Consider the following 22966-nt stretch of genomic DNA (forward strand, 5'->3'; position numbering starts at 1 on the left):
CAGAAGAGGATATTTCAATTGGGTCATGCAGGGAAAACTCCACAGGAGATGAACCTGCCACTTCATCATGCAGTTATTGTCTGTCCTTCCACAAATTATTACTTCTTCTGGCTTGGGATACTTCATCTACTTGTGAGTTGGCAGTGGTGACACTAACCTGTCCCCCCTGGAGCATTGGGCTGATGTCATCATTGTGCAGTGTTGGATGAGTCAGTACTTGAGAAAGGGTGATTGCCAAGAGCTGGGTAGTTCTTCAGGGGGATGGGCTGTGTTAGTTACCTGGTTGTCAAAATAGGAGATTAAGAAGAGGAATCCTGAGCCTGACTGCTTCCTTTGCAACCCATGACCTCATTTTGTCTGACTTTTTTCCTTTAGCAATTAAGCCCGTTATACTCTACAGATATATTCCAGAGGAAGTCAGGGGCTCAACCTTTAAAAATAATGAGCAATTCAGATCAGTTCATATAAAGTCAACATTTGAATAGATATTTATTGAATGTCTGCTATGAGTAATGTATTCCACTAAGCACAAGGGGGAGATATAAAACGTAGTTTAGTAGGTTCTTCAGAGGTTCTAATGAAATGTAAACACCTTATGAGAGGTGTATTCCTTTATGTCACAAGGAACCCTTGTGTTCTGTAGGTCAATCACTGTGCAATACGTAGATTCAGAAATAGGTATTAAGCATAATAAATCAATCACACTTTTCTCTAAAGCTGAGTAGAGATACTACCAGTCTCCACATATTACACTTAATTGTAAGATATAGCCTAGAGAAAAATGTTAGAATCTCATTGCAGTGATTTGCAATGGGAAGAAATCTAAGAGAATGCATTCATTTGAGATTTCCTATATTGTAAAATTATTTTCTAAACCAGAGCCTATACTAGAATTCCTTTAAACACAAGAATATATATCATAAGCATAATAAAAACGAATCATACCACATAATTCTTATTTGTATAAAGAAATCCTAATACATGAAAATTAATGAATGATATTGTCATTTCATATATATAAATATATTTGTATGTACACATATTTATATATATTTAAATATGTACCTATTTTAAAAATATATATTTATAACCTAATACCTGTATTTATAGGATTAATAAAACCATAACCCTATATCAGAGTTTGTAATAGCTAGCAACAATAAGCAACTCCTGTTAATTTTGAAAGAAAATGAATTTATTGACAGGATATTGGGTTACCTGCAGAGTTGCTAGGCAGTAAGAAGACCAGGCTTGGAACCAGGAGCAGTACCTCAGACACACTGCAGAATTGGTCTGGAGAGCAATGGAAGCCTGCTTCTCTGTTTCTATTGCACCAATAATTCAGACTTCCCACAGCCTTGCCCACTCCCTATGGTCCCTGTCCCTTATCCTTATCCTTTATCTCTAGCACCTGAGTCTAGTGTAGAACACCTGATTGGTGGATCCTCAGTCACATATTCATTCCCTAGCTAAGAAACACTTGCATTTTCTCATTTCTAGAGTAGGAGGCTGACTCTGCAGCCAAAGCAATTGCCCAATTGTTATTACAATAATTATGCTAGAAAGTTTGACAGGCAGAAAACATGAAAACATCATCATATTCCATTGTTCTGATACAAAACTATTTTAAAATAAAATTATCCCAGTCTTTTTCCTATTCATATGTTTTTACATTGATGCAATCATAGGTTTTATACTTTTACATCTGCATTTTATTTTCATTGTCAGCTTTTTATGTTGCTATATATGCATATCATTTTAAATAATCACATAATAATTCAAATAAATGGACTTATTTTGCCATTATTCTGTTGTCAGAGATTACTGATAAATTTTCATTATTTTGAAACATAATTTTATGAGTATGTTCACATCTAAATGTTCGACATCTGAATGTTGTATTTGGGGCTTAAGAACACAGAAGGAAATCTTATCAACCCTTGAGTCTTTAATAATGAAATTAGCATACTTGATTTATGCCTTTCTTTAATTGACTTAAACACAGACACAATTCTCCTTTTGATGTGAAATTTTACAGGTTCGGAATTGAATGAGTTAAATCTGGGGTTGTTTAAACATTTTTAGACATTTTATGTAAGCAAGCTAGGTTTGTTGAGCAAATGTTTACTAAATAGCACTGCTTTTTAATTTAATTCTAGGAAAACAAATAAATAACCTAATAATAAATATCCTGTATCTAAACAAGGTAATATGATATATATCATAATAAACTGATGACTGTCATATGACTGTTAACACGGTCCTCAATGTTTTTTAAAGTAAAAAGATTCTGGTATTGTTACTTGTTCATTTGACATATGTTTAGTGCATGTCTAATACATGTTGGACACTGTAGTAAGTGTCCATATTACATGTCCAGTGCATGATGGGCAGCATATTAAGTAACAGGGTATAAAAACAAGAAAAACAAGAAGGACATCTGGCCTGCCATTTAGAGGCTTAAATCAAGCAGGTGGTATTATAGTCTGGAAATGGATGTGTATAGGTGTATCTGAAAAATCACAATAGACTGGTTCTGGGAATAATGACCGAAAAGTCTCTTTTGTGCATATTTAAGTTACTGGCATTAAGGTTAGTATGCATGGTTTGAGGACTTGGGACTGGGAAATTCTTAGGTATTGGTTACCATCCCTGACTTTGAAATATGATGATATTTGACTTGATACAGTTGCCTTCTTCTTCTTTTTTTTTTTTTTTTTTGACATCTTTAGCCCTTAAAGTCAGCCTGACTTATGATTGTGCTCTTCGATGAGGGTGGTTCATTCACAGTATGACGCTGAAGAGGAATTAGCGTAGCAAAATTAGAAGGCTTGGGGAAAAGCGTAGGATTTTTCAGCGTTAAATCTCTCCTTATATAACATTCCTTATATTCTTTTTCCCACTGATGATTCCATTTCTATCCCTTGCTATCTAGCAAAGGGCTATTTATAGCTGCAGGTGTTCCCTGGAATTGGGATCCTACAATATATAAAGAGTCAAGAATAGTAAAATGTAATTTAAATTAATAATCCAAATCTGAGCCGTACTCTTAGAGGTTAAACCAGATATAATCTTTCAGGATCTTGGTGGGCAGGTTGGTTGATACATTTTATGTCTTAGGAATATGTATAAAACCTCCTTTAGAAAAGATAGAGACTGGTTTTTTTTGTTGTTTTTTGTTTGTTTGTTTGTTTTTTGTTTTGTTTTGTTTTTTTAATAAGACAACTTTTGCTCCAGTTCTGCTAACACGTAACATGATTGGGGACCACGTTAAAATTCCACTTTGATCAATAGAAAGACAAATACCATAATGTTGTCAGAGTTTTTTTCTCAGCATGGGATTGTTATATATTGCTCCTTCCTTTTGCTCATCCTTTTCTCTAAATGTTCTCCAGTCATGTACATTATGGGTTTTGGGGGTTTGTTTTTGTTTTTGTTGAGACACAGTCTCACTCTGTCACCCAGGCTGGAGTGTAGTGGTGTGGTCTCTGCTCACTACAACCTCCGCCTCCCGGGTTCCAGTGATTCCTATGCCTCAGCCTCCTGAGTAGCTGGGATTACAGGAGTAGCTGGGATTACCACCACGCCCGGCTAAATTTTTTATTTTCACAGTGTTGGCCAGGCTGGTCTTGAACTCCTGACCTCAAGTGATCTGCCTGCCTCAGCCTCCCAAAGTGCTGGGATTACAAGTGTGAGTCACCGCACCTGGCCTACATTATATTTTTACTAAGGAAAGTAATAAAATTGTTGTTTTTTCCTGGTATTAATGATGACAAGATGAATTCAATAAAATTTCCTTTGTGGTTTTTCTCTCGTGTGTTCCTTTTTGTGACAACAACTTTGGGACTTTTAAAATAAGTATGTTTGCCATATCACTCATAGCAGTGCATTGATTACTTCTGAGAAATGAAGCCATGATGCATCCTGCATATTTGGTTGGTTTGGAGTCCAGCACCCCAGAGTTCAGATCTCTGGTTATATGAGAGCAGGCAAGTCACGTCAGGCTAGTTATGTAACCCTCTGTCCTCGGTTTCCTCATCTGTGAAGTGAGACTAGTGGTAGCACTTACATTCATTGTGAGCATCAAGAAATATTAATGCATGAAAAGCCTTGAGCATTATGCCTTGTATGTAAGAGATGATCAATAAAAGTTAACCTTCCTCTCTCATTTTCTTTTCTCTGAAGGGAGAAGGTGAGAATTGTTACAACTTATTCTCATACTCTCCAATAACTCTTTTGAATATGGAAAATGGCATGGCTTCTTGTTAGGTAAATAATCATGTTCTATATTAGGGAAAAAGAATACAAAATTTTGCATTATTTATCCTTTATGTTTTTCCATAGTCATTTTTATTATTTCAAGAAATCTCCGTCTCTTCTCTCTCGTTCTGTTTTATATCCAAGGTTGACTTTGTAAGCATATTCAGTGGTAAAGGTATAACTGCATCATCCCATATTTCAATACAAAAAGGAGGAGAAAAGAACCCTCAGATTCAGCGACCACACTGCATTTTCCAAAGTGTTAATTACATAATACACATAATACAAGAAAGCTTCACCTTGGCGATTGAAACCACTTGCCATTTTGCTAAAAGTAAGAGCCCATTTAAGTTCATTTAAGATCATTTGAGTCTTCACTTACCTGTCATGGGCATCATTTGAGACAAGTACTTTGCAGGAACAATCTTGTTTAATGTTATTTCTACTACTGTAGCTTTTTTTGTTTTTCTAAGTGGTTTGTAGATAGTTTTCTAGGGAGGCAAATAGTAAAATAAAACTAGATCTAGAATCTTAAAACTGCAAAGAATTCGCCGTTGAAGCCACTAGGATTGAATTATTTTTGTAAACACCCAAGACAACATTTGTGCATGTATGTGCATGTGTGTGTATATATCTAAAAGCTATTTACACTTTTTCCTTTCCTTTTAACCCTTTATTAAGGAAAATTTCTAATAAATACAAAAGAATAGCACAATGTGCCTCCTGCCTCATCTCTCAGAGCATGGGCACACTTCTATCATACTTTAAGAGCAGTTAGAAAATAAAAGTCTATGGGTTATTTACAAAATTATGAACAAATGACTTTGGAAAGTTTAAAAAACATATTGGAAAGAAGTAACTCCTTTTTTTTTAACTGTAGGAAATGAACAGATGAAAAATGATTTGCTGGGGTTTTTTTGTTGTTGTTGCTGTTTTCGGTTGTTGTTGTTGCTGCTGTTCTGTTGTTTTTGTTGTTGTTGTTGTTTTGAAACAGAGTCTCACTCTGTCACCCACGCTGGTGTGCAGTGACGCGATCTCAGCTCACTGCAACCTCCACCTCCCTGGTTCAAGCAATTCCCCTGCCTCAGCCTTCCGAGTAGCTCGCGTTAGAGGTGCATGCCACCACACCCAGATAATTCTTTTGTAGTTTTAGTAGAGACAGGGTTTCACCATGTTGGCCAGACTGGTCTCGAACACCTGACCTCACGCAGTCCATCTGCCTGGGCCTTCCAAAGTGCTGGGATTAAAGGTATGAGCCATTGCACCCAGCTGATTTGCTGTTTTATCATGGAGAGTTTGAGAGAGTAAGGAGGATATATGCGAAACTTATGTAAGCTTATGTAAGCTAAGCAATAGCCAACTTCTGGTTTTGTTTGCAAGTATAGTAGCGTTTCTTTATTTACTATTTTATCAGACGTAAGAGAATTTTAAGTGACACTGTCAGATATGAATAATGCACTCATAGTTAATTTTCAGAATGACCCAGAAACACCAAAAGCAGATTCCCAGTGTGCTTTTTGATTCATTAGAATTGTTCAGCTTCATTCTGTATGGTTTTAGGGCATAGTTTATCATTATTGTGTTGAATTGATCATTCTCCATTTATAGCATAGCTTTTCATGTCCGTGTGACTATCCAGAACTCAAATCAGTATGAATTCTTGAGTATTGAATTAGGCTATTTACAGTGAAGATGACGTCTGCCATACCCACCAGTTAGCTAGAAACATCTCCTTTGCGTGTCAAGACAAGATGTGAAATAAGTCTTGATAACTATGAATGTCAGATGTAAGAAGGAAGCATGTCAATAGTTCATGAGATACCTGTGCCATTCCTGGGGCTTGACTAGTTTCTTTGCCTTTTCTGAAATCTGCCACTGAAAGGAGTCGGGAAGGAAACTGGCACAGCCTCTCTTAGGGTAAGATTTCTACACTGTGGCATTATTGACACTGGGAGGAAAGAGTCTTTGTTTTGAAGGTCTGTCTTGTGCATTGTAGGATGTTTAGCATCACCCCTGGACTCTTGCATACTGGATGCCAGTAGCAGCACCCACTCCTCACATAGTTAAGACAACCAAAAGTATCTCCAGACATTGCCTAAAATTCCTTGAAGGGCAAAACTGCCTGTAGAGAGCCCCCATAATAGGCAGGAGCACCTTAATGTAAATTTCTGTGTGGGTTACCCTCCTGTTTCCCCCACCTACCCCTTCAGTTGTAAGCCCCTTGATGACAGAAATGATATATTTTCTTTCATGTTGAGGTCCCACTTTCTTTTCTAACACACAATATATAGAGATTTGGGGATTGACTATGCCATTGCTTTTTTTTTTTTCAGACGGAATCTCACTCTGTCACCAGGCTGGAGTGCAGTGGTGCAGTCTCGACTCACTGCAACCTCTGCCTCGTGGGTTCAAGTGATTCTCTTGCCTCAGCCTCCCGAGTAGCTGGGACTACAGGCATGTGCCACCACGCCCAGCTAATATTTATATTTTTAGAAAGACAGGGTTTCACCATGTTGGCCAGAATGGTCTCGATCTCTTGATATCGTGATCTACCTACCGCGGCCTCCCAAAGTGCTGGGATTAAAGGCGTGAGCCACCGTGCCTGACCGCCATTGCTTTTTAGTTTTTGTTTTTATCCAAGCCCATAATATAGTGGATTTTTAAATAAAAGGGCAATCTTGGCATTTCTCTTCTTCCCGTTTTTATTACTGGTTCACAACTGAGTATGTAACAACTGGTACTTCAGTGGTACAGTGGCCTATTTTCTTTCTTATAAAAGACATTACTATATCATACAATATTTTAACCTTTCCTTTACAAATCTCATGATACTGAGATGCTTTTGGTTAACAAAAATTGCCATTGAGTCTGGAAGACTGTTTCCCGACTGACCAGCCCCCTCATCTCATCCTTCTCACAAAGAAAGAAAGAAAGAAAGAAACCCTCAACCCTTAAATTAGTCAAAGTCCTAAGGCAGTTTTCCCAGAACAAATGTCCATATTGACTTTCTCTGTTGTTAGGTCCTGTCCTTGTTGACCCGTTGCTGGCTTGAGGGGCTGATTCTGTTCACTTTGGAATTGGGTAGCGTTTTGGTTTAACAACAGTGTCCACCCACCTGAGGACCAAATTTTCAGGAGAAGTCTTATTTATAATAAGCTACAAAAACAAATACTCAGAAGAAATAGTGATTACATAGACCCTCTGAACAGTTTCAAAACCAGAAATAATTACATTGAATATATGAATCCTATACATAACTCACAATTTGGTAGTGTTTCACAAAGTGTTGAGGGGTAAGCCTCAATTTCCTCATCCCAAAAATGGAGATAATAACATTCGGTACTTCGTAGGATTGTAATGAGGATTAAATAAGTGAATCCATTGAAAACTTTCAGAAAAACTACCTGTAACATAGCCCTCAGTAATTGCTTTATTTTCTTTCTTTTGGAGATGGAGTCTTGCTCTGTCCCCTAGGCTGGAATGCATTGATGCGATCTTGGCTCACTGCAACCTCTGCCTCCCGGGTTCAATCAATTCTGCTGCCCCAGCCTCCTGAGTAACTGGGTAACTGGGACTGCAGACACACACCACCAAGCCTGGCTAATTTTTTGTATTTTTAGTAGAGACGGGGTTTCACCATTTTTGCCTGAAGTGATGTGCCTGCCTTGGCCTCCCAAAGTGCTGGGATTGCAGGCATGAGCCACCACACCCAGCCTATTTTCACTTTTTAATTCTTTTCCTAATTATGAGGAGTCTCTATATCTTCCCCTTTTCCTACCTCCTTTAAAATTCCTACCTATATTCTCCGAAGAAGTAGTCTGTCTTCTTCCTCTTTATATGCATTATCCCTTATTTTTATCACACAAATCCAAATGGGACTATCCAAAGCACGTATATTGGCCTGGTATAGGTGTGTCCTCCCTTTACAGATTTTTATAGATTTTCAAAAAATTTTAAATCTCTGAGAATTTGCTTTGTAGAGTATGATAAATCATAGTGTTTTTTTGCAAATATACTTTTTATAGTGAAGAAAAATAAAGCTCCACCTAAATACCTATATAAGTTTAAGTTTCAGGTGATTACATGTTTTAGATGACATCCATGTAAATCATTGGCCAGTTTGTTTAAAAGAGGTAGTCCTGATTTTCTTGATCTGAAAAAGTCGATATGAATTCAGTTCTGTACCCTCTGTGCAAGTTTTTCAAAAAATGTTTCCTTTGTGGCTAAAACACACATTCCCGATTGAATCAATGAGAGCACTCCATGGGCAAATCCAGCTTATTTTGCTTGTTAACGCGATGTTTCTCTGAGTTCTTGTGCTGAAAACGCCACAGAAGAATCGCGGGAATCATCCTGAATCCATAACCAATTCACACAACACCAAGTTAGATCCCTTAGAGCAAAATAGCTGGCGAAGGTCCAGAATAGCAAGCTAAAAAGCAGATATTTGATACTTGCAATAGGCTGATAGATGCGCTAAGTGCTTGCTTAATAAACTCGCTACCATAACGCTTTTCCTTTTATGGAGAAAGAGGACATAAATAAGTAAAAGTAAAATATCGAATACATAAATGTGTGTGCACTATGTGAATATGTACAGGTTGTCTCAAATGTATACGAAAGCAGAGTGAATAATAGATGAACCCTTCGTGTAACTCATCACCCAGCTTCGACAGTTATTGACTCGGCTCACCCTGCTTCACGGATACCTCCCTCTAACTTGCAAATCCTAGACGTAATTTCATCTTTAAATATCTCTCGTAGTTTGTTCAACTTCTCTCCAGAAAACTGTACAGTCAAAAGTTTGCATACAATTTTCAGGAATTTACAGTTCCCCTAAAACCCAGTTAAAGAACCATTGACTGAGCCAGCTCATTTGGAAGTATGAGAGGAAAGATGTCACGAAAGCCTTCTGTATGAGACTGTGGCCTGCAGGTGTCCCAGCTCTAACATTCTTGTTTTTCCCCTTTGTCTCTTACTCTCACAATCCATCTGTGATGTCTGAGTTAGCTAAAGAGAAAAAGATAAAAGGATACAGGAAAGAGGCTGAATATTTCCTTCACCTTTTAAGGTCCTCTCCTCTCCTTCTTGGTGGCTTTATGTTTTTTTTGAGAATGTGAGCTATATGATTTAACACTAATCCACTTGGATGTGAAAGCAAAAATTCCAAGGCTAACAATCATAGAGAACATTCTTTATTGAGCATTTACTATGTGCCAAGTACTTTTCATGCATCTCATCACTTAAGCTTATCAGCATCTCCAGCAACTATTGGCTAGGTAGGATCCATAAGCCCATTTTGTAAAGAGAAAACTGAAGTCCAAAGCATTTAAGCAACTTGCCCAGGACTTGAACTCAGATCTATTTGAAATTCCATTCAGATGTTTAACAATACTAAACCACCTCTCTCCATTGTACTCTGACAGTGGGTCATATTCTTAGCTATGTGTCCCAAGCAGGCATATGTGGAGTATTTTATAGCTGTGTGCATCATTTATAACAACTTCTTCATGGTGGTGTGAGGCATTTCAGAGCATTATATAAGAAAGTCTGTTAATGTTTGTGCTGTTTTTAAGTTAGACTTGGTGCGAGCCAAGAAGAAGCCAAGGGCATTTTTAAAGTGTTCATCAGATCATGTTGATTCTCTATGAAAACATCTGAATGGCTTCTTACAAGTGGTAGAGATTAAAAATCAAATTCCTTTCAATGGCCTGCAAAGCCCTACAACATCTGACTCAGTCATCCTCTTCAGGGCACTCACTGACCTTGTCAGTACTCCAACAGTGCTGGCTCTGTGGTTGTTGATCTCGCTCTTATTCATCGAATATGCTGGACTGTGCTTCCTACCTCAGTATCTAATCTCTTCTGTGCCTCACCATAGCTGGCTTCTCATCATTGGGGTTCCACTCAACATGTTGCCTCTAGAATAGCTTTGTTGCAATGGCCTTTTTTTCTCTTTTATTGTCTGCATTGCACTTCTCATTGTATGAGATTCTTATTCCTTTGTTGGTTCATTACTCTGTGTTTGTCTCTGCTTCCCCACCTTAACTATGATCTTCATGGGATCAGGGCCTGTGCTTTAGTTGCTGCTCAGTCTGTAACACCTAGACGAGTGCTGAGTAAATCCTGGTTGAATGAATGAATGGTTTGTTAAGTGGGAATGGTTACATTAAACCTGCATGCAAAGCTCTCAGCACAGTGCATGGAAAGCACTCCCGAGCTGCTGCTGTTGTTGGTGAGGTTAATTCCAATCTTGAATTTCATCATAACATAATCTATAAGGCAAGTTTTAAGAATTTCCCAAGACAATGCAGTTTCTCAAAAACCAGATGGACCCTGAGTCTCATGATATAGATCCTGAAGTTGTGTTATTATGAGATGGCTGCTTTTTGACAGTTTTTAGCTTCTATGGGCTTGACCTTCAAACCAGTAGCATTCAGCAGCTCTCATCTCTGCCTAGGGGCTTTCTGACCTTTTGCTTAGGCCCAAGGCAATGTTTTCATGTCTGACAAACTTGACCACTGCCAGTTTCTTAAGAGTGTCGGTACTTACAGAAGGAGTTGTTCTGCCTGTGCTGTAATTATCTCTAATACCCGATAAACTGCAAACAATGGGGGCATTTGAGGGGGGAAATGCTACAACAAAAAGACGTCTGCGATTCTGAGGCAGGGCTAAACTGGGGCACGTGGAAAAGTTCTAGCGTGTGGAATGCTGCACTGGCAGCTCCCATGAGGAGGGGGGATCTGGATGGTCCTGACAATGGGCCATTATAAAGGCACTCTTGAACCATGTAATTGTGGCCCTTTACAAAACCATAAAAATGTGTCAAATATTATACAAATGCAAACTGTATAAGCTTGAATGTTAGACCAAAAATCTCAGAAAAAACGAAGTCCTCTCCATCTGATCAAACAGTTCAAGAAAAAGTTGAAACAACGCGTATGTATTTCACCATTGTGTAACCACTTCGTGGGTTTATTTGTTGTTTGCAAAATTTTCAGTAGAGGACTTCTGCCTGATATATTTTTATTTGTCCAGATCTGTAGGCTTTCATTCTCATGGAATGTCTAGCTTGTTTAAATTACAAAATCAGTGTCATGTTCGTTATGAAAAATAATAAAATAACAATCACTGAGAATTTACCGCTTGGGGATAGTCACTGTTGAGACTTGACTGAATAATTTGTCATTAGTTTTTTTTTTTTTTTTTTTTGGCTTTGCATGTATAGAAATAGCATTTAAAAATCAGTTTTGGATAGCAGTATATATAGTGTTTTTAACCTGCTTTATGTTCCCATTTACATTAATGAACTTTCCCTCTCATGAAATACTGTTAGATTAACACAGTAACAGATAACCAACCACCACATGTTCCCACTCACACATGGGAGTTGAACAGTGGGAACACATGGACACAGGGAGGGAAACATCACACACCGGGGCCTGTTGAGCGGTGGGGGACAAGGGGAGGGAGAGCATTAGGACAAATACCTAATGCATGCGGGGCTTAAACCTAGATGACAGATTGACAGGTACAGCAAACCACTATGGCACGTGTATACCTACGCAACAAACCTGCACATTCTGCACATGCATCTCAGAACTTAAAGTACAAAATAAATAAATAAATTTGATGTATGAAATTCAATGTAGTGTACTAGACAAGAAATAAACAAAAAATTGTTGGATAAAATGTGGATTGTAATGACTGCACAGGATCCGTTTATATGTAGTGGTTCTCAACTGAGGGCTGTTTTGTTCCCAGAAGGCATTTAGCAATGTCTGGAGCCAGTTTTGGTTGTCATACTGGAGTGGGACATGCTGTGTTATTTGGCATATAATGGGTATAGGTTAGGGATGCTGGGAGAGAGCAGGCAGTGCACACATCATCCCCAAAGCAAAGCATTATCTGGCTCCAGTGTCAATAGTGCTGAGGCTGAAAAGCCTGAACTATATGGCTCCTTTATAATTAATTTAATCCATGGCCTATTATTAGATACTTGTTTTCAATTTTTTATTAGAAATTAATGGCTGGCAAACTTTATCTATAAAAAACCAGAGTGTTTTAGACTTTGGGGGCCATCAGGTCCATTACTCAACTATGCTCTTATACTGTTATAGCTTGAAAGCAGCCATAAACTATACATATATGAAAGCATGGCTGTTTTCCCATAAAACTTTGTTGACAAAAATGGGCAGCATGCCCTAGGCAGTAGTCCACCTACTTCTGTTAGAGATAATGCTCTAATAGACGTCTGTGTACCTACATCTTTGTCCCATATTTGATCATATCCTTAGAAAAGTTCTTGAAAAGAGCCATTGCTGCATAGGCATATATGTATCTTTTTAAAGTTTATATCCATTTATTTTATTTTTTACAGTTCTACCAATTTATTTTATTTTCTCATATGAGATTGTTCATTTAATGTAGCTTTCTGAACACACTTGTGCCACCATCATTCTGTCAGATTTAGAACCATGTTCAGGGATATGAAGTGTGAATGGGTAAGGCAGGGGTTTGCAGATTTAAAAGTCTTCAGGAATCAGATGGGTTGATGAATAAAGCAGGCTGGTTGTCAGTGTTAGAATAAAGAGTGATGGGAGTGTTGCAAAATGAAGAGTAAGTGCTCATTGAAAAGGAGAAGCTACTTCTCAACTCTGTTGCTTTTCAACTCTGGTAAGTTGCTGGCCCAATAGTGCAGTTTGGTATCACTAGATCTTCTGATTTATCAACCAGAAAAGAGAAATCCAAACTCTGGTTTGAGAAACCAGAAACCAAATTTTGGTTTGAAAACTCTCATTTTTTCATCGTTGGTGACAAATTCATAGAACACTAAATTCTGTCTATGTGAACAGATTTGTCTGTGATTTGTGTCCATGGACTGCCAGCTTGGGGACCTTGGAATAACTGTGACTTATCAAGGGGTCTACAGCTAGAGGTGAAAGCAAATCTCAGGCTTCTGGCTGGGCATTTGAGACCCACAGGGCCCTGCTGGCTTGTTCTACTGCTAGATGAGAGCTGTAAGAATTGGCGGTCTTTGGGCAGCCCCTGATAGAAAAGGAAGCTTTATCATGTGAAGTAGGGTGGCAAGCTGTGACTCAACTGCCTGGCCTGAAGACTTAGTTCCTCTAGAGCTTTCTGACTTATGAAGACTGAGGGACTGTCACACTCCATTTCCTTAGGACGCTTCCAGAGGTGGTCAGACTCCTAGCATACAACCTCTGCCTACACAGTGTGGCCCCTTGTTCTTCGGGTCTGCCCTTTATCCATGCATGCCAGCCACACTGGCTCCATACTGCTTCATTGATGTACCAAATACTTGCTGAGTGCCCACTGTGTGCCAAGCTGTGTTCTGGACAAAGCAGAGCAAAGGAGGGAGGATCAGGAGCACTGGTAGGGTGTGGGCTGGATATGTGAATATGTCCAGGATAGTTATAGGAGACAAGGTCAATGAGATAATGCTCCTGGGGTGGGCTGGAGTGGGAGAAGTAGGCACAGTGGACAGGGGTCTGTAGAATCTACCTGGAGAACTAACAAGCTAGTGTGGATTTCTGAACACCATGCTCAGAGATTCTGAATCATTAGCTCTCGTTTGGGGCCCTGGAATGTGCCTTTCTAATAAGCACTGTGAATAGCATTGATATAGGGACTTCTAGGCCATTGCAAATACTTTTTTTTTTTTTTTTTTTTCTCAGAGATAAGTAGGGAACCATTACAGAGGTGGGGTTTTTCTTTTTGTTTGTTTGTTTGTTTTGGTTTAGTTTCTATAGAGAAATAACTTGATCTGACAATATCGCAAGATCCCCCTGTTCATTGTATTGAAAATACACCATCAGAGTGCCAAGACAGAAGCAGGTAGAAGAGTCAGGAAGCTTTCCGTCATCTAAGTTTGAAGAGATGGTGGCTTGGATCAGATGGTAACAGGGGAGCGTGAAAATCCATCAAATTCTGGATATTTTCTGAAGATGGAAACAATACTTCTTGGTGGGTTGGATACAGGGTATGAAAGAAAGGAGTCAAAGATGACCATGGTTTGTAGAATGAGCAACTAGGTTAAGCCAGAGGAAGACCATTTTTTGACCTACCCCCCAAAAATGGCAATTTCCTATGTTTCAACCTAATAGAAAAAAATGGAGTTGCCAACTGTGAAGATGCAGAAGACCGTGGGAGGAGCTGATTTGGAAGAGTGAATGAACATGCTAAGCTTGAGATGTCTGCAGTCCTCCAAATGGTGCCATCTTGTAGGCCAGTGGAGATGAGTCTGGTTCTCAGAGACCTCTGTTCTGGGCTGCTTAAATCCATGTGACTGGGTTCAATCACCAGGGCTGTGAGTGTAGATAGATGACATCAAGCTCTGATCCTTGAGGCACCCTGACATTTAGGGGGGAAAAGAGGAGAAAGCTAGCTAAGGAGAGTGAGAAGAAAAGAAGAAGGTGAGAGAAAAACCAGACAAGTGTGGTAAATTGAAAGCCAAGTAAATAACGTGTATTAAGAGCCTCGTTGCTGTTCTTTGAACAACCAAGACTTGTTCACACCTGAGGACTGTGTTCTTGGCTGGGATGCTGTGCTTGCCAATCTGCCTGGCTCATCTCACCAACTTCAGGCCTGGGCGTCAGTGTCATACTCTGTGAGGCCCTTACCTACACACACTGTGTAAGATTTGCATAGTTGCCTGGCATCTCATTGGTGCTGAAGCAATATTTGTTGATTGAATGGTGAACATACAACTTTTGATGAAGGCAGCAGTCCAGTTGAGAACATATTAAAGCCTTACTGCTTGGGATGTAGCGTGTTCCCTGGACCGATTGGGTCAGCATCCCCTGGCAGCTTGTTAGAAATTCAGAATCTTGGGCTCTAGCCCAGACCTGTGGCATCACACTCCGCATTTAACAAGATCCTCAAGTGATTTGTATACACACTAACGTTTGCTCCCAATCCTGTATTTAATTTTCTGTGAATGGCAAGAGGACAATTGAGTATACTCTCTCAGATGGGAACAGCTCAAAGTAAGAAGTTAAAAGAATCAAAATCAAGTCTCTTCAATAGTTGTTTCTGTATTCAATCAGAAAGTTATGATACAGTTTAAAAGCAAAAGAAAACTGTGTGTCGAGACTTTCAAGAATATTTTATGTGATTATCCCCATATCATTTTTACTTTTATTTTATTTTATATGGTTATTCCACATATCTTTCTTACTGTTACTTTGAATTGGCATAAGCTAGGAGTACATATAAAATGCATGGCATCTGGTACATGGTAGACAAGTTTGAGAGAATGAGCACTAATTCCGTTCTTTATATTTTAATACATCCTGCTATTTAATATAACATATTCACTCATAATGTCTTCTGAGACCTTCATTTAAGAGAAATGGTTTTCTCTTAAAGTGAGTGATGGGTTAAGTGTATTGGCCTTGCTGCTTCTTTTCCCATAGGAATTTGATTCTGAAAGTCGTGTTTTATTCTCCGATTATCAATACTCTGTAGGCAGATGGCTACCACTCCTAAATCCCTCCTACGTCTATTCGGCTGAGATAAAACCACATGTTCTTTTCATTATCATGGTCTTTAGCTTATTTTAGCCTGAGGGAGAAAAAAATAATATATATATTAGGGATTTTCTCATGATAACATCTTTTCTTTCTGAGGCTACTAAATATTGTTTGTCCTAAAATCAAAGTATGCCCATCTTGTGGTTTATAATAAGCATGCTGTTTTATACGTCATTAGCTAAGGATAAAAGACTTGCTGGGAATTTTTGGTAGGGCTAGTCTAGTCTATTCTATTTTAACATCAAATTTTCAGAAAAGTACATTTGTTATCCTTTTCTTTTATACGTATTTACAGCTCAATTCTCTGAATTCAGAAGCCTGCAAAGTAATAAGACAGGAAGTAGTGTGAAAGTATACAGACCCATAAATATGCGATATAAATTTATATATATTTATTTGTGCACACCTGGGATATGTGAATACACCTCTGGACTTACACAATTTTATCTTCCCTTCTTATTCAGTTAAAGCCCTAGATCAGAACTGACCCACAGCAGAGCGTGCTTCTCTAGTTCACCTCTATGCACAGAATAATGGAGACATGGCTCTGGTTTCTAACCCTGGCAAGTTGTTTAGTTTTCCTCTCAGTTTCTGTTTCTGTAGCTTTAAAAGGAGGGGGGGGGGTAATTAAGATGCTCGTCCAGTTAAGACAGTAGTTGGAAAAGCAACTGTAAAATTATGTATACCTATACTATTTCTTTTTATTAAAATCACCCCATTCTTTCCTTCAAATCTGCTAAAACGTCTATTGAGTAGGAAAACTCAATTCTAGTTTGGTGAAACTTTCCTAGAGAGCAGGGGTCAGCATTTTCCATAAAAAGCCACAGCGTAGATATTTTAGGCCTTGGGGGTCCCACAGACTCTGTTGCTACTCTTCACATCTGCTATTGCAGCAAGGACGCTGCCCTGGACAACATGTAAACTAACAGGTGTGGCTGTGTTCCGATAAAACTTTATTTATTCAAATTGAAATCTGAATTTTATATAATTTTCATGTGTCATGAAATATTCTTCTTTTCATTTTTTTCAACTATTTAAAAATGTAAAATCCATTCGTACTTTATAGACCATACAGGCAGCAGACCGAGTTAGGCTGAGGGGTAGACAGACTCCTGTTGTAGAGAAAAAAGCACTGGGTTTGTCAACCATAGCCATTTCGAGCCTTTCTTTATTTAAGACTCTTTTGCTTTGCATTTGCATCTGATTTTGATTCTTCTCCTTTAGGTCAGGATTCATACCCTTGTTGTTTTTACTTCTTGTTAAGGACACCTTTGTACAGATTGTACAGTAAACAAGATTATATGTCCAAGGACATGTGTTCTGGGCTTTTGTTTTCTTTTGTGGTAATGTAATTGTGGGACTGAAAAGAACCTCGCCACTTAATCAGATGTGACCCTATGCAAAACTATCCTAGTTATTTAAGAAAGCTTTCTCTGTTTTACCAGTTTTTTCAGGAAATATGATCACATAACTGACTTTCTCTATGGATTGCCATTTTAAAAACAGTATGAAAAGAATAGTAGTGTGGTGGTAAATAACGATTGATTAAAGGTTAATCCCTTTAGTTTTCTTTAAACTGATTGAGCAAAAGAACACATTATCTCTCTAAACATAAGTGATAAATCTGAACATTGTGTTGAATTATTTAAAAAAAATATTTATAAAGCCATTCGAGGCGTAAACCTGGGAGGTGGAGCTTGCAGTGAGCTGAGATCCAGCCACTGCACTCCAGCCTGGGTGACAGAGTGAGACTCCATCTCAAAAAAAAAAAAAAAGCCATTTGAGTGTAGAAGCATGTCCTAGCTACTCAGGAGGCTGAGGTGGGAAGATACCATGAGCCCAGGAGTTCAAGGCTGTAGTGTGCCATGATTGCACCTGTGAATAGCCACTGCACTCCAGCCTGGGCAACATAGCAAAACCCTATCTCTAAAAATATAATAAATAAATAAGCAAACTAAAAGGATTAAGAGAATCTACACTCACTTTTACTCGAATTCTGGTTTACAAATAGTAGAGAGAATAGAAGAGCAGTGGATATCTAGATAGGGGTATTTCTTCCCCAGTAAATTCTGTTGTCAGCCAAGATGGTAGTATCTACAGCCACCATCTTAAACTGACATGTGATGTGCTCCAGGATCTCTTTAGAATGAAACTGATGGAAAATAACCTGTCAGTGTTACCCAGGAAGTGGTAAAGCTGAAGTGTGACAGTTAGGAGGTGATCCATTCCGATTCTCTTGCTATCAATTTAAGATCTGAATGAAGAAAGGAAATGAGTGAAATGATAGGAGCGCTAACAATGAATAAAAGTTGCAAAGCCTTTGGGTGTTTGCCCTTTAACTCAGATAGCTAGCATAGTTTATATGAAATATAAGTTATATCAATAAATAATATTTTATGGTAAAGTATTCTAGCTTTATTTTACCGTCTGTACTTCAGATGTTCGGCAGTACTCAACTTTTGCTATCTGAATTCCTTAATGTGGTCAGTCATCTGGAAGGTCAAAAACCTGCAAACATTATCAGGAAATCATAAAGATGTTTCTGTCCTCTTTAATGCTACATGTATGTTCTTATTTGCATACTTGTTTGATTGGCTATTTAAAAATTAATGAAAGCAAAGTTATTAACTAAAAAGCTATGAATAAGGATGGCTGAAGACAGAAAATAATTTTCCATATAAAGAGCCATTTATATGGCTCTTTAAATTGGCAAAGGACTATAGAGCCTCATAATAATGCTATGAGGGAGTTCGGGCAGGGTTAGTATCTTTCTCCAGCATCTTCTCGGGGAGGGAAGTGGACATATAGAGGCTATGTCACACACCACCTGTCCACAGTGGGGAGTGACACTGCTGGTGCAGTGATGATGCTGGAATGCCAACCACATTCTAGATCAGGGGTTCTCCAAGTGTGATCAGAAGGCCCTGGTTGTATCTAAGACCCTTGCAGGGGTTCTGCCAGATCTGGACTATTTCAGAATAACACTAAGGTATTGTTTTCCTTTTTCACTCTGATTTCACCAGTATATAGTAGAGTTTTCCAAAGGCTACATGTCGTGTTGAGATGTCATTGTTCTGACATCCTGGGAGATATGTACTAATGCATAATCGTGTGTTTTCAAAATTTCTCAATTTTAATTTCTAATATGCTAAATATTGATAGACATAATCTATGTAAATAAAGTAAATTTAAAGAGTGTAAAAGGATCCTAAGACAAAAATGTTTGAGAATTGCTGTTTTAGATATTGTGCTAAAGCCGTTAGAAACATGATCTCATTTAACGCAGAAAACACACATATGAGGCAAGCTCTCCTGTCACTCCCATTCAATATGCTAGGAGATGAGGACCTGGAGAAGTTAATGATTTGCAGAAGGTACAGGAGTAGTAAGTTGCAAAGATAGAATTTGAACCCAGGTTTCAAGTGAAGAACTCTGCTGACTGTGTTGTCAGGCACATTGTCAAAGAAGCACCAGGAAAAGGCTGGATTCGGACACTAACTTCTCATAACCTAGGCTATCTCCAAGGGAATGTAAATATGAAGATCATCCTTATAGACAGTGTAAAATAGAGATTATTTTCTAGTGGTTTGTGGGCTGAGGCTTGTATTCTGTGAAACACAAAACAGTTGAGCATCAGATTTTTAAACCTGGAGGATTTTACTGAAAAAAGTAGTTTGGATTGCCAGCCACCCTTGAAAAATTTGGAGATTGAGCTAGGCTGGACTCGTATTCCCACATGTCCACAATCAGCTGCAGCTTTTGTCTGCTGTTCCTGCTAGGAACAGTGTGTCCTCTGGTTTGCCACAGACCTCACCACTCCTTATTACCTTCCTCGTAGCTCATGTTCCTCATTTATGTTGCCTGTTTGAGGTGTTTGGGTTGGAAACAACTGGAGATGTTCAGTGTTTATAGGCCATCTGCTTTCAACCTAAAAATAAAAAGTTATTAACAGTAAAAGAGCCAAATATATCCCATTCTGCTTACCCAAACCTGGATGTAATAAAGACCTCACTGACAGTGCCACCTGGAAAGCAAATTGCTTCTTTCTTTACCAAAGCATAATATTCGGATTCATTAAAGAATTAGGACCTGCCAGTAAATTAACATTTATTTTTAAACGTGAATCTCTTTTCAAGTGTAATAGTGAAATAAGCACATTCCACTCATTGCCCTCATTTTATGTTTATTTTAGTAATGTCTATTGTACTCATCATTATCGTGTCTGGACCCTTTATTAAAGCAAAGTCTCTGTGAACCTCTGTGTACATGCTAAATCAGTCATTTGAAACAATTTGAGATTGGCAACCTGATGGACTGCATTATCCTGGGCATGTAGACAACATTATTGAATTTCAAATTTTTATGCTTAACATTTGTCAACAGTAGATATTAAGCATTTATCACAATTTATAGGTATATATTTGCTTGCCTCTTTTCTTTTTTTGCCTCACCCCAGAATATAAGTTTCATAAAGCTGGAAATTATATCTGTTTGTTCACAATGTATATTCTATGCTTTGTACAGTGTTTAGCACATAACAGTTAATAATGAATGAATAAAGGAATAAATATGTAAATGTATCGGTTGTGTATATGATAACTCATTATTCTGTAGTCTTAAGAATAATATTTAAAAATTCTTGGCAAAAAGGCTCATGCTTTTTCATTTGAGAGTTAAATAGGGGAGATACTTAGTTCTTATTATCCACATAAATATACATCCACTTCTGTGTGTGCCATGTTCTATTTAGGATAGTTCCCGGTCTTCCTGATGTGAGGTCAATAGGCAGGTTACAAATCTACGTAGCTAAGAATAAGGTGCATATTAAAACCAGGATGCAAGAAGAGGCTGTTGAACTTGAACATTCAGCCCAGAGTCTCTTCTCTTCTATACTAAAAGATAGTCATCCTGCAGTCGGAAGTGGCAGTTATTCGGCCATTGGAAAAGTCTCATGTAATAGTAGCTTTTAGATGATGTCTCCTCCAAAGGGGCATCCTGCTCTTAACCTATTGCTGAAAGAGAAATACCATTGTCTATTAATACTACTGGAACTAAAGATGAATAGTGAATTGGACTTGATCTGACAGTGAGTTTGACTTTGATAGCTCGTCACTTAAAAAGGTTCTTTTATATTTATGAAAAAAAGCATGACGTCAAGCCAGGGGGAAAAATTGATATCAACATTTAAGAGCAAACTCGTAGGGCTTCCAAAAAAAAAAAAAAGGCCCTTGTGTGAACTTTTTTTTTTACATGCATAACTAATTAGCTTAGGTTATTATAAGCAGGGCTTCTGTGATAAAGTTTCCAGTGGTGTCTCGGGATACCTTGTTTATAGTGCCTTCTCTATGCCAGCCCGTCTTCAAACTGGAATTACAGAAAGTAGAGGGAGGGATAGTCTACCATCTCTCATTGGATTGGGGCCACCTAAAGCGTTGTTATGCTGGAAATGCTAGAATATAATCACTATCAGGTGAGCTTTATTCTGACTCATATTCAGTCTTTGAAATATAATGTAATAAATTGATTTAATACAGTTTTTTTGTAATAAACATACTGTTTTCAATAAGTACAAATCTACTCTTTTAATGCTGTTTATTGTTTGATGCCATAAGAAGTAATCCAATGTAGTTTTGAACAAAGTAAATATTAGTAGGATTCTTTTTTTTTTTTTTTTTTTTTTTGCCTAGTGTGTGGCTAAACTGTCTTCATCAGCTCCTGTTCATTGCTCATAAGATTAAATTGTCTTTATCAGGAAAAAAGTGACTTAAAATTGAATAATGTTGTTTTTTGGGGAAAAGTATTTCTCATTCTAAATTACTGTCTGTAGGAAAGCAGAAAAAACATCCTCTTGACTTGTTAATAGTCATGTCTTTTAAAACACATACGTGTAAGTGTTATGCATTTGAAAGAAACTACTTAATGTAGAATTGCTTTTTATGTTGAGTTTTTTCTTAATTAAAATGTTGAATAATCATGTCCAAATGGAAGTGGGAGAATTAATCCACAACTGGTTGATTTAATCACTGGAAGATTTCTATTTATTTTCTACAGCCATTTTACACAGTTGGTTCTTAAGGAGGGGCGTGTGTGTGTGTGTGTGTGTGTGTGTGTGTGTGTGTTTTAAAAAGAAAGCTGTTCTGTTTTCCAAGGAAAGTGAAACAAACTGAGTTATGCCCCTTCTTCTACATTTTTATTTTGTTCTTAATAAACCTTTTCATGTGTGTTGGGGAAGTTTTTGCCCTAAGATAATTTCAAACTTTTAATTATCAGATATGAGAAGAAGATTTGAAAGAGATGTATAGTTAATTAGCAGGGAAACAAAATAGGGCAAAGTATTACCCCAAATCCTACGAGTTAGACTTTAAACTTCAGTAATATCAAAATCCGTTAGCACAGTGCCTGGTACATAACAAAGGCTTAATAATTTATTCTGTTGGTGGACTGGTCAGTTTCACGTTTGTGCCTGAAAGAAGAGCCATCTGAAACTCACAAATAACAGCGCTGTCTTCTTTTCCCTCCATGGCTATGTTCAGGTGCAGACCCACCTTGAAAACCCCACCAAGTACCACATACAGCAAGCCCAACGGCAGCAGGTAAAGCAGTACCTTTCTACCACTTTAGCAAATAAACATGCCAACCAAGTCCTGAGCTTGCCATGTCCAAACCAGCCTGGCGATCATGTCATGCCACCGGTGCCGGGGAGCAGCGCACCCAACAGCCCCATGGCTATGCTTACGCTTAACTCCAACTGTGAAAAAGAGGTAATTCATGTCTCCTCTCCTCTCCTGTTTTCTTATGCTAAATAACTTGTCTGTTGAATATGATTCCCACACTTAACTGTGGACTCTAGTTTGTCCTTGTTGGCACATTTACCAGCCTTTGTCCCTGATTCACCATCATGGCTGTGGCATTCCAGCCTCTTGTCCCCGTCACTGGGTTACTGGGTGTACGGCACATGACGGGAGACCTGGCCCTCTCCAAGTGAAATGTGGAGGCAAGGACACTTTTGCCACTTGCTTCTTCTTCCTTAGCTGAGTGCTTTCTTCTCTTCCATGCCTTTCAGTTTATGAAGCAGTGAAAATGAAGAGAGAGGAGAAGGGGAGGTGGAAAAGGAAAAGCAAAAATAGAAGAGGTGTGGGACAGGCGGTTTAGAA

At 38.3% G+C, this 22966-nt stretch overlaps 1 protein-coding gene across 9 annotated transcripts in view; it reads left to right on the forward strand.

The window, feature by feature from the left end:
* MITF (melanocyte inducing transcription factor) overlaps positions 1-22966 on the forward strand; it is a 222795-nt gene that overhangs the window by 168978 nt on the left and 30851 nt on the right. For 7 of the 9 annotated variants that reach the window (XM_050778542.1, XM_050778544.1, XM_050778543.1 and 4 more), the window contains exon 3: positions 22346-22573. In XM_050778542.1, the coding sequence (XP_050634499.1) occupies positions 22346-22573 (228 nt within the window). Of the gene's footprint in view, positions 1-1471; positions 21283-22345; positions 22574-22966 lie in introns of those variants that run through there. The other 2 variants (XM_050778549.1, XM_050778550.1) reach the window with 1 other exon arrangement.

This window comes from Macaca thibetana, chromosome 2 (genome assembly GCF_024542745.1).
Source record: "Macaca thibetana thibetana isolate TM-01 chromosome 2, ASM2454274v1, whole genome shotgun sequence".
Lineage (NCBI taxonomy): Eukaryota > Metazoa > Chordata > Mammalia > Primates > Cercopithecidae > Macaca > Macaca thibetana.